General features: G+C 40.1%; 1 protein-coding gene across 3 annotated transcripts in view; it reads left to right on the top strand.

The window, feature by feature from the left end:
• atad2b (ATPase family AAA domain containing 2B) overlaps nucleotides 1-12675 on the top strand; it is a 137246-nt gene that overhangs the window by 54356 nt on the left and 70215 nt on the right. For all 3 annotated transcript variants that reach the window (XM_041860266.2, XM_041860267.2, XM_041860265.2), the window contains exon 23: nucleotides 1736-1858. In XM_041860266.2, the coding sequence (XP_041716200.2) occupies nucleotides 1736-1858 (123 nt within the window). The remainder of the gene's footprint in view (nucleotides 1-1735; nucleotides 1859-12675) is intronic.

The raw sequence follows: 12675 nt of genomic DNA, 5'->3' as shown, positions 1-12675 counted from the left end.
TGATAAATATAGACAGATTAGTATTTTCTTTGTCTTCTCTATTCAGCAAAAGCCATTTGCTTTCTAAACTATGTTTTTCCTACGATTTATATTCAGAAATATTGCGACAGGCCTAGGCCTATTTAACTGCTTTTCACGAACTGCTGCAACTCAACAATCAGCTATTTGGTAGGCTATTTGCCATGCGCGCTGACCAAATTGCACTCTTACAACAATCCACAGCAAAATAAATCTGTATAGGCACGAGTAATTATATAGCTAATTTTGCCAAATTCAATTTACTTTAGGGGAAGCTTATCTTCTCCTAGCCTATTGGTGCATAAAACAGTTGGCCACGAGGCTTACAAGGCTGAGTTCAAATGCCGACATCAAATTCAAAGCAATCGGTGCACTGCCTAAACGTCTGACCAGCAAAGCAAACTGTCTGGCTCCTCATGGTCCTAAAGCCAGCCACCCAATACGTTAACAGCCGTTGAATTTGAATCGGGATTAGAATGATGTTAGTCGACTTTTTTGTAGCCTACTTTTACATTTTTGGTATTGTGCTAGGGTATGGTGACTGCAACTCTATCATACCCATCTGATGCCCCTGCCTAGTATGGTCGGTGTCGATAATTTTTGGTTTATCGTCCCAGCTCTATTTCTTCTCTCCTCTACTTCCCCTCTTTCTGTTCTCATCTTTCTCCTCCTCTCCCTGTGTTTGCAGTAAAGGCTGTACTGTTTGCAGTAAAGGCTGTACTCCGCAGTCTTGCAGGAGTGTCTTGTTCCCTTGTGTTTCTCTCACTTCATTATGTTAGAAAACCAAATCTATCCGCTCTACGCTGTCAACCCTGCTTTCAAAAACAAACCCGCTCCACCTCTAGAGAAAAACACCCAAACATCCTCAAACTCACAGCGAACAAACATTGTCTACACAGCACCGGGGAGGTGGCAGAATGTCCTTGTCAGTTCTCGACAGAAGTGACAGGGTTCGATAATGGAACAGACCTCCACTCAACACTCACCCTGCACCCTGTCATCCCACACAGTACACAGTACCGCCACACACACACACTGCTGTAATTAGGCCTGTCTTCTAATTTGTGGTTAGAAGCTGTCAGATGGTGACCTCTGGCCCTCTGTCTGTACCTGTTGGCTGGGTGGCGTAATGAGAGCAGGACATCTGTTTACACACACACACACACACACCGGAAATACACGCGCACAAACACGAGCGCAGACACTCTACTTATCATCTTCTTTGCTGCTCACATTGTTATTTTCCCTCGGACAGCCGGCTTTTAGGATAAAAATATTTGCTGATGTTGTTAGAGGGAAGAAGTGTGTGTGTGTGTGTGTGTGTGTTAGATATTCAATATGTGTGTCTTTGTGAGAAGGGAGGATGAGATTGACTGTATTCCTGAGGCTTGTCTCCTAACAGTCACCACCAAAGGCAGCTCTTTTGTCTTCATCCAAACAGTGAGAGAACAGTATAATCCCTTGCTCCCAGTGTTGGGGACCAGACGGCAACACAGCCAGCAGTTTGTGTTGTGTCCTGCAGAGGGTGTGCTGTGAGAGACGAGGCTAGTGAGGGGCAGAGGCAGGGAGACGACGGAGACCTTGTAGGCCCAAATTAATTATATGACTTCAGGGCGAAGTCATTGAAACTGTTGGTATAATGTTTCTACAATGCCAATACAGAATTGTGTGTGTGTGTTTGTGTGTGTTCATGTCAGTCTGTGTTCTCTCCCTCCAGATAAGATCATCCGCCACAGAGCATGTAGTCTAAAAGACACGGCCCACGCCATGATGACCTCGGAGCTCGACCCCGAGTTCCACCGAATTTGTGAGGACATCAAGGAGTCACGCAGGAAGAGGGGTGAGGAACACACAAACACACACAGACAGAGGGAGTGGTGTTATAGTCGAAGGCTCTGTACAATGTAGGAGCTCATGATGTTCCACTAGTGAACAGTATGTTCACTGCTCCAGGGTGATTGATGATTACATATAGTGGGGAAAAAAAGTATTTAGTCAGCCACCAATTGTGCAAGTTCTCCCACTTAAAAAGATGAGAGGCCTGTAATTTGTGTCATAGGTACACGTCAACTATGACAGACAAAATGAGAAGAAAAAAATCCAGAAAATCACATTGTAGGATTTTTTGATGAATTTATTTCCAAATTATGGTGGAAAATAAGTATTTGGGCAATAACAAAAGTTTCTCAATACTTTGTTATATACCATTTGTTGGCAATGACACAGGTGAAACGTTTTCTGTAAGTCTTCACAAGGTTTTCACACACTGTTGCTGGTATTTTGGCCCATTCCTCCATGCAGATCTCCTCTAGAGCAGTGATGTTTTGGGGCTGTCGCTGGGCAACACGGACTTTCAACTCCCTCCAAAGATTTTCTATGGGGTTGAGATCTGGAGACTGGCTAGGCCACTCCAGGACCTTGAAATGCTTCTTACGAAGCCACTCCTTCGTTGCCCGGGCGGTGTGTTTGGGATCATTGTCATGCTGAAAGACCCAGCCACGTTTCATCTTCAATGCCCTTGCTGATGGAAGGAGGTTTTCACTCAAAATCTCACGATACATGGCCCCATTCATTCTTTCCTTTACACGGATCAGTCGTCCTAGTCCCTTTGCAGAAAAACAGCCCCAAAGCATGATGTTTCCACCCCCATGCTTCACAGTAGGTATGGTGTTCTTTGGATGCAACTCAGCATTCTTTGTCCTCCAAACACGACGAGTTGAGTTTTTACCAAAAAGTTATATTTTGGTTTCATCTGACCATATGACATTCTCCCAATCCTCTTCTGGATCATCCAAATGCACTCTAGCAAACTTCAATCCGAATGTGCAAATTGTCAAAATAGATACGCAAGGTAGATGGATTATTTTAAATATGTTATTGGACCATAAACAGGTATGGCTCATTAACCTTTACGGACCAAATAATGATGATCCACAAGTCTTTGACAATATATATAATAAATTATCAAGCCTGCAAGCAATTCAAGACAATATTGTTATGGTGGGGGATTATAATACTGTTTTAAATAGCTCAATGGACCGTAAAGGAAATCACACCACAAACAATCACCCACATGCTCTTAAGGAAATTGTGAATGTCATGGATACATTAGAATTAGTAGATATATGGAGGCTTAAATATACTGATCTAGTGAGATATACATGGCGGAGACTGAATCAAGCTAGTCGTCTTGACTTCTTTCTTATCTCATTCTCGTTGGCACCAAAAGTAAAAAAAAAGTGTTGATAGGGGACAGAATGCGGTTGGACCATCATATAATAGGCATATACATTACTCTTACTGAATTTCCACGTGGGCGAGGGTATTGGAAATTTAATCAAAGCCTATTGGATGATAATTTATTTATAATTAGAACAAAGGAATTTATAACTGACTTTCTCCGACATAACATAGGTACAGCAAATCCACTTATTGTATGGGACACCTTTAAATGTGCCTTTAGAGGCCATGCAATTCAGTACTCATCTCGAAAACAAAAGCAATTTAGGTCAAAAGAGTTTATACTAAGAAAGGAAATAGAAAGTCTAACAGAACAGATAGATGGCAATAAAAACTGTAACATAGAGGCTCAGAATAAATTAGAGGAAAAACAAAAAGAAATGGAGAAACTTATTCAAGAAAGATCAAGTGTAATATATTATAAAAATAAAGCAAACTGGATGGAATATGGGGAAAAATGCACAAAATTCTTTTTTAATCTTCAACATAGGAATGCTACCAAAAATAACTTAATGAAACTAGTTACAATTGACGGAGTCACCCATAATTCACCAAATTATATTTTGAAAGAAGAAACAAAGTACTTTAAGCATATGTTTTCTTTTCAGTCGCCTCCATCTCCTCTAACTGAAGCTAATTGTAGAGATTTTTTTTTCTATTGATAATGTCAAATTAACAGCCACACAGAAAGACTAATGTGAAGGTGAAATTACAGAGGAGGAACTTCTGGATGCAATTAAAGACTTTAAGTCTGGGAAAATTCCAGGGTTGGATGGCATACCAGTCGAGGTATACCAAACCTTTTTTGATATACTAAGAGGACCGTTATTAGCATGTTTTAACCACTCCTATGTAAATGGTAGATTATCTGACACTCAAGAAGAAGGTCTGATCTCATTATTACTGAAACAGGATACAAGTGGAAAATATAAAGATCCAGTCCATTTACAAAATTGGAGGCCCCTTACACTTCAGTGTTGTGATGCAAAAATCCTAGCAAAATGTATAGCGCATAGAATTAAAAAGGTATTGTTGGATATTATTCATTCTAATCAGACAGGCTTTTTACATGGAAGATACATTGGCGATAATATAAGGCAAGTATTGGAAACAATAGATCACTATGGAAAATATGGGAAACCAGGCCTGCTATTCATAGCAGACTTCGAAAAGGCATTTAATAAAGTTCAACTGGGGTTTATATATAAATGCCTGGAGCATTTCAATTTTGGAGAATCTCTTATAAAATGGGTCAAAATCATGTATAGTAACCCTAGGTGTAAAATAGTAAATAATGGCTATTTCTCAGAAAGTTTTAAACTGTCAAGAGGAGTGAAACAAGGTTGTCCACTATCGGCATATCTATTTATTGTGGCCATCGAGATGTTAGCTATTAAAATCAGATCCAATAATAATATCAGAGGATTAGAAATCCAGGGCTTAAAAACAAAGGTGTCATTGTACGCTGATGATTAATGTTTTCTTTTAAATCCACAACTAGAATCCCTCCACAGCCTCAGAGGATCTAGATACATTTTCTAACCTCTGGATTACAACCAAATTATGACAAATGTACTATATTACGTATTGGATCACTAAAAAATAAAAATTTTACATTACCATGTAGTTTACCAATAAAATGGTTTGATGGTGATGTGGATATACTCGGAATACATATCCCAAAGGAAATAAATGATCTCACTTCAATACATTTTAATAGAAAGTTAGCAAAAATAGATAAGATCTTACTACCATGGAAAGGAAAATACCTGTCAATTTGTGGAAAAATCACCCTGATTAACTCTTTAGTATTATCCCAGTTGACCTATTTGCTTATGGTCTTGCCTACGCATAGCGAACAGTTTTTTAAATTATATGAGAAAAAAATATTCAATTTTATTTGGAACGGCAAGCCAGACAAAATTAAAAGGGCATATTTATATAATGAATATGAATTCGGAGGACAGAAATTATTAAATATTAAAGCATTAGACCTATCATTAAAAGCTTCAGTCATACAAAAGTTATACTTAAACCCGAACTGGTTATCAAGCAAATTAGTAAGATTGTCTCACCCAATGTTCAAGAAAGGCCTTTTTCCCTTTATTCAGATTACAACAACTCATTTGCAGTTATTTGAAAAGGAAATCATCTCCCAAATATCACTATTTCTAAAACAAGCCATAGAAAGTTGGTTGCAATTTCAATTTAATCCTCCAGAAACGACAGAACAAATAATGCAACAAATATTGTGGTTGTGGTTCCAAATAAAATTGAATATTTTTTTCTCATATAATTTAAAAAACTGTTCGCTAGGCGTAGGCAAGACCATAAGCAAATAGGTCAACTGGGATAATACTAAAGAGTTAATCAGGGTGATTTTCCCACAAATTGACAGGTATTTTCCTTTCCATGGTAGTAAGATCTTATCTATTTTTGCTAACTTTCTATTAAAATTTATTGAAGTGAGATCATTTATTTCCTTTGGGATATGTATTCCGAGTATATCCACATCACCATCAGACCATTATTATTATATTATTAAATTCAAATATACTAATTGACAAAAAACCTTTATTTTTTGACAGAATGTTTAAAAAAGGTATAATCTTCGTAAATGATATCGGTAGGACTGGTGGAGTTATGTGGCACATGCAGCTAACAAAAATATATGGAAATGTCTGCTCTACCCAAAAATACAACCAAATAATTGCAGCCTTACCGCAAAAGTGGAAGAGGAAAGTGGAAGGGGGAGAAAGTAAGGAACTTGTCTGTCGGCCTTGCATTAAAGAACATAATTGGTTAAGGAAAACTGTGATAAATAAAAAAGTATATCAGTTTCACTTAAGGACCAAAGGATTGACAGCCGTCCCATATAGATTGCAAAATAGTTGGGAAGAGATCTTTGACGTACCGATCCCATGGCAGTGTTTATGAACTGACACGCAAAACGACACCGGATTCAAAAATTAGAATCTTTCAATTTAAATTATTATATAAAATTCTTGCTGCCAATAGAATGTTATTTATATGGGGGATACAATCTTCCCAGCTCTGCAGATTTTGCTGTGAAGAGACAGAATCATTAGATCATTTGTTTTGGTTCTGTCCATTTGTAGCTTGTTTTTGGACACAGGTCCAGGAATGGCTAAAGGATTGCAATATTTTCCTGGAGCAAACCTTGCAGATAGCATTACTGGGTGATCTGAAAAGTCATAGTCAATCAATCAATAATATAATACTTTTAGCAAAAATGTTTATTTTTAATTCACAATCTGTAGAAGCAATGAGAATAGAAAGGTTCAGAACTTTTGTAAAACATCACAGTACGGTTGAAATATATATGGCAAATAGAAATCCTATATGGATGGTGTTAAGAGATAGATGGGAGGTATTGAATAGAGTTGAAGGATGGGAATAACAACAAATAATAACAAAGATAGCTAATAATGTAAGCATACTGTGTCCATAATAAGTATATAGGTTGTAAGTTGGGAGCTTTTGGGAAAGAGCACAGTTAGAAAGATATGGCATATAGAAGCAAACCGGATGGACATCATGAAAATGATCGGAGAGGTTGAGAGTAGAAGAAGTTCAGGAGCAAAAAAATAATATATACATACATACATACATACAGTGGGGGAAAAAAGTATTTAGTCAGCCACCAATTGTGCAAGTTCTCCCACTTAAAAAGATGAGAGGCCTGTAATTTTCATCATAGGTACACGTCAACTATGACAGACAAAAGGAGGAAAAAAAATCCAGAAAATCACATTGTAGGATTTTTAATGAATTTATTTGCAAATTATGGTGGAAAATAAGTATTTGGTCAAAAACAAAAGTTTCTCAATACTTTGTTATATACCCTTTGTTGGCAATGACACAGGTTAAACGTTTTCTGTAAGTCTTCACAAGGTTTTCACACACTGTTGCTGGTATTTTGGCCCATTCCTCCATGCAGATCTCCTCTAGAGCAGTGATGTTTTGGGGCTGTCGCTGGGCAACACGGACTTTCAACTCCCTCCAAAGATGTTCTATGGGGTTGAGATCTGGAGACTGGCTAGGCCACTCCAGGACCTTGAAATGCTTCTTACGAAGCCACTCCTTCGTTGCCCGGGCGGTGTGTTTGGGATCATTGTCATGCTGAAAGACCCAGCCACGTTTCATCTTCAATGCCCTTGCTGATGGAAGGAGGTTTTCACTCAAAATCTCACGATACATGGCCCCATTCATTCTTTCCTTTACACGGATCAGTCGTCCTGGTCCCTTTGCAGAAAAACAGCCCCAAAGCATGATGTTTCCACCCCCATGCTTCACAGTGGGTATGGTGTTCTTTGGATGCAACTCAGCATTCTTTGTCCTCCAAACACGACGAGTTGAGTTTTTACCAAAAAGTTCTGTTTTGGTTTCATCTGACCATATGACATTCTCCCAATCCTCTTCTGGATCATCCAAATGCACTCTAGCAAACTTCAGACGGGCCTGGACATGTACTGGCTTAAGCAGGGGGACACATCTTGCACTGCAGGATTTGAGTCCCTGGCGGCGTAGTGTGTTACTGATGGTAGGCTTTGTTACTTTGGTCCCAGCTCTCTGCAGGTCATTCACTAGGTCCCCCCGTGTGGTTCTGGGATTTTTGCTCACCGTTCTTGTGATCATTTTGACACCACGGGGTGAGATCTTGCGTGGAGCCTCAGATCGAGGGAGATTATCAGTGGTCTTGTATGTCTTCCATTTCCTAATAATTGCTCCCACAGTTGATTTCTTCAAACCAAGCTGCTTACCTATTGCAGATGCAGTCTTCCCAGCCTGGTGCAGGTCTACAATTTTGTTTCTGGTGTCCTTTGACAGCTCTTTGGTCTTGGCCATAGTGGAGTTTGGAGTGTGACTGTTTGAGGTTGTGGACAGGTGTCTTTTATACTGATAACAAGTTCAAACAGGTGCCATTAATACAGGTAACGAGTGGAGGACAGAGGAGCCTCTTAAAGAAGAAGTTACAGGTCTGTGAGAGCCAGAAATCTTGCTTGTTTGTAGGTGACCAAATACTTATTTTCCACCATAATTTGCAAATAAATTCATTAAAAATCCTAATGTGATTTTCTGGAGAAAAAAAATCTCAATTTGTCTGTCATAGTTGACGTGTACCTATGATGAAAATTACAGGCCTCTCTCATCTTTTTAAGTGAGAGAACATGCACAATTGGTGGCTGACTAAATACTTTTTTCCCCCACTGTAACTAGTCTAATGGGATCCAATGATTTATTCATTTGTAAACTCGTAAAGTCACAGAGAGAGACGGTCATGCACAAACAAACTAATTAGTGTACATGTACAAGGAGGATATAGGGATATTATTAGTAGTCATAGGTACTTGGTTATACAACATGTACATATGCTGCTTGATTCTACACACACACTCACATGCAATCGCACACAACCACATGCAATCACACACACACATAATCACACATACACACTAGGGGTGGGCGATATGAACAAAAAATTCATATCACGATATTTTCCACTGTCCGGACAATAACGATATAATATTACGATATACTGTAAAAAAAGAAAAAGAAAAAAAAAAGTTAATAAATGACTAAATATTGCTTTGAACCTTTTAGAAACAGAAAGGGGGCATTGCACATTTTTTAAATTAGTATTTGTTTTACTTCTGTGGTAAACCTGTGCAAACATGAAACATAAAGGTATATGAGTTAAATAAATATGCAGTAACATTTTATAAAAATATATTTAAAGTACTCAGGATGTAAACTTTTTCCTGCCAAATATAAGAAGTGCAGTCTTTTTTCATATTACACCGGTCATTATGAATTCAAGTTGTAAATCTTTTCAAATGAACTTCATGCATTAACCAGACAGTCTGTATGTTTCTCAGTTCAGCATGTAACAATTCAACAATTCTGCCTCCCTCTTCACAAGTTCCGTGCCAGGAACACCAGCCTATTGGCTTGGAAGTTTCCCTGTGGCATGTGACCACATTGCCTCCAGTGCTAAATGCTCTCTCAGAGGGCAAACTTGTGGCAGGGATGCATAAGTATTTATTTGTCAGACAACTCACTTGTGGGAAGTTGGATGCGTGAACTCGCCACCATTCCAAAGGATCAGCCTCACTGTCTGCTGCCATCATCAGAGTGTAGCTGTCCAGCTCTTGCTCGATGACCTGTCTCTGGGTTCTTAAGGCAGGTGCACTACTTGTTTTCTTAAAGAAGCTCCCAAGGCTCTTCTTGGACTTCTTTGCTGATTGTGGAGCAGTGGCAGCTTCTTTCTCTCTCACTCTGGTCCTCTTCAAAAGAGAAGTCTCCCACGGCTGTGTTCCCTACCAGGAGGGCTTCTGTCTCGGAGGAAGCTCTCACCTTCACCTCCACCAGATTCTCAGTGGTCATGTAGGTGGTCTTGAACCTTGGGTCCAGAAAGGTAGCCATGGTGAGCAGCTCATCTGTTTCAGGGTCGGTGTATTTGTCATTCAGGTAATTGAGGACCCTCATCTTAATCTCTCGGGTCAATTTGGCTTCGCCCTCATTTGATTTCAGAACCTCTGTCTTGAACAAAATGGAGGACCGGCTTCAGATAGGACACACTCACGTATGTCTCTCCTGACAGGGCATCTGTGAAATCCTGGAGGGGCTTAAGGGCTGCCGTGATAGATTCAAAGACCGTTTTTTTTTTATTTTTTTTTATTTCACCTTTATTTAACCAGGTAAGCCAGTTGAGAACAGGTTCTCATTTACAACTGCGACCTGGCCAAGATAAAGCAAAGTAGTGCAATAAAAACAACACAGAGTTACATATGGGGTTAAAAAAACAAAGTCAGAAATACAACAGAAAATATATATACAGTGTGTGCAAATGTAGCAAGTTATGGAGGTAAGGCAATAAATAGGCTATAGTGCAGAATAATTACAATAGTATTAACACTGGAATGCTAGATGTGCAAGAGATGATGTGCAAATAGAGATACTGGGGTGCAAAAGAGCAAAATAAATAACAATATAGGGATGAGGTAGTTGGGTGGGCTAATTTCAGATGGGCTGTGTACAGGTGCAGTGATCGGTAAGGTGCTCTGACAACTGATGCTTAAAGTTATTGAGGGAGATAAGAGTCTCCAGCTTCAGAGATTTTTGCAATTCGTTCCAGTCATTGGCAGCAGAGAACTGGAAGGAATGGCGGCCAAAGGAGGTGTTGGCTTTGGGAATGACCAGTGAGATATACCTGCTGGAGCGCAGACTACGGGTGGGTGCTGCTATGGTGACCAATGAGCTAAGATAAGGCGGGGATTTGCCTAGCAGTGATTTATAGATGGCCTGGAGCCAGTGGGTTTGACGACGAACATGTAGTGAGGACCAGCCAACAAGAGCGTACAGGTCACAGTGGTGGGTAGTGTATGGGGCTTTGGAGACAAAACGGATGGCACTGTGATAGACTACATCCAATTTGCTGAGTAGAGTGTTGGAGGCTATTTTGTAAATGACATCGCCGAAGTCAAGGATCGGTAGGATAGTCAGTTTTACGAGGGCATGTTTGGCAGCATGAGTGAAGGAGGCTTTGTTGCGAAATAGGAAGCCGATTCGAGATTTAACTTTGGATTGGAGATTCTTTATGTGAGTCTGGAAGTTGAGTTTACAGTCTAACCAGACACCTAGATATTTGTAGTTGTCCACATACTCTAGGTCAGACCCATCGAGAGTGGTGATTCTAGTCGGGTGGGCGGGTGCTAGCAGCGTTCGATTGAAAAGCATGCATTTAGTTTTACTAGTGTTTAAGAGCAGTTGAAGGCTACTTTAGGAGTGTTGTATGGCATTGAAGCTCGTTTGGAGGTTTGTTAACACAGTGTCCAATGAAGGGCCAGATGTATACAAAATGGTGTCGTCTGCGTAGAGGTGGATCTGAGAGTCACCAGCAGCAAGAGCGACATCATTGATATACACGGAGAAAAGTGTCGGCCCAAGAATTGAACCCTGTGGCACCCCCATAGAGACTGCCATAGGTCCAGACAACAGGCCCTCCGATTTGACACACTGAACTCTATCTGAGAAGTAGTTGGTGAACCAGGCGAGGCAGTCATTTGAGAAACCAAGGCTATTTAGTCTGCCAATAAGAATGCGGTGGTTGACAGAGTCGAAAGCCTTGGCCAGGTCGATGAAGACGGCTGCACAGTACTGTCTATTATCAATCGTGGTTATAATATCGTTTAGGACCTTGAGCGTGGCTGAAGTGCACCCGTGACCAGCTCGAAACCGGATTGCATAGCGGAGAAGGTACGGTGGTATTCGAAATGGTCGATGATCTGTTTGTTAACTTGGCTTTCGAATACTTTCGAAAGGCAGGGCAGGATGGATATAGGTCTGTAGCAGTTTGGATCTAGAGTGTCACCCCCTTTGAAGAGGGGGATGACCGCGGCAGCTTTCCAATCTCTGGGGATCTCAGACGTTATGAAAGAGAGGTTGAACAGACTAGTAATAGGGGTTGCGACAATTTCGGCGGCTAGTTTTAGAAAGAAAGGGTCCAATGTCTTGCCAGGAGGGTGCAAGGTGCCGTGTTTTTTGCCTGCTGCCAGGACTTGTGTGATTGCCTTTTCCTGCTCCAGGACGCTTTCCATCATCTGCAGTCGAGATCCCCACCTTGTCGGGGATTCCGTGATGAGCTTGTGGAGGGGTAGGCTCAGTTTATCCTGTGCACTTGTCAGGACCTTCTGCTTCTTCCAACTATAGGAAAATGTGCTGACCACTTTCTTGCACACTCCTGTGTCCTGGGAAACCCGAGGTTCGTTTTGGACACTCCTCTCTGCAAAATAAAAAGGTGAAAAATAATTACATATGAATCACAATTATTCAATATAAATAACATAGCATCTGCTGTAATTACAATATTTTACAGCATGGACACGGGACATCTATAGATTTACAAACAACTGTTGTGATTAAGAGAGCTATGTTGCTTTAGAAAACGGGATCATTTATTGAGTAGGCTATTTATTATTGAAAGAGAGAGGATCGATTAATATATTGAAACCATAGGCTAATGTATCAATTATAAATAAAAGCAATGTAATCCATGTAATGTTTGGATATTGCACACATTTACAAATGACAAATATTCTAGATTTGCATAGCTGTATATATCTGGCTTAACGTATAAGAAGGATCAGGCAGTGTAGTCAGCTCTAACTTTAAACAGAGGAGATAAGGAATACAATAGTTATTCTGCATTTTATGTTGTTTTTAAATGAGGTAATTTTTCTACCTAGCTCTATGTGTTTTGAACGTTGAAACTTACCAATAACAATGTGTAGCCTGTGTCCGAAACACCCTAGTCTTGTCTATTTGTTCAGCTCCAATGCTTTGACCATGTTCGATCCGCTGTCGGTAGTCATACATACTTGACGCGACTCTTTC

This window comes from Coregonus clupeaformis, chromosome 33 (genome assembly GCF_020615455.1).
Source record: "Coregonus clupeaformis isolate EN_2021a chromosome 33, ASM2061545v1, whole genome shotgun sequence".
In the NCBI taxonomy this organism is placed as follows: domain Eukaryota; kingdom Metazoa; phylum Chordata; class Actinopteri; order Salmoniformes; family Salmonidae; genus Coregonus; species Coregonus clupeaformis.
Note: the sequence above shows the minus strand (reverse complement) of the source record. Positions and strands in the feature narration are given on the sequence as shown.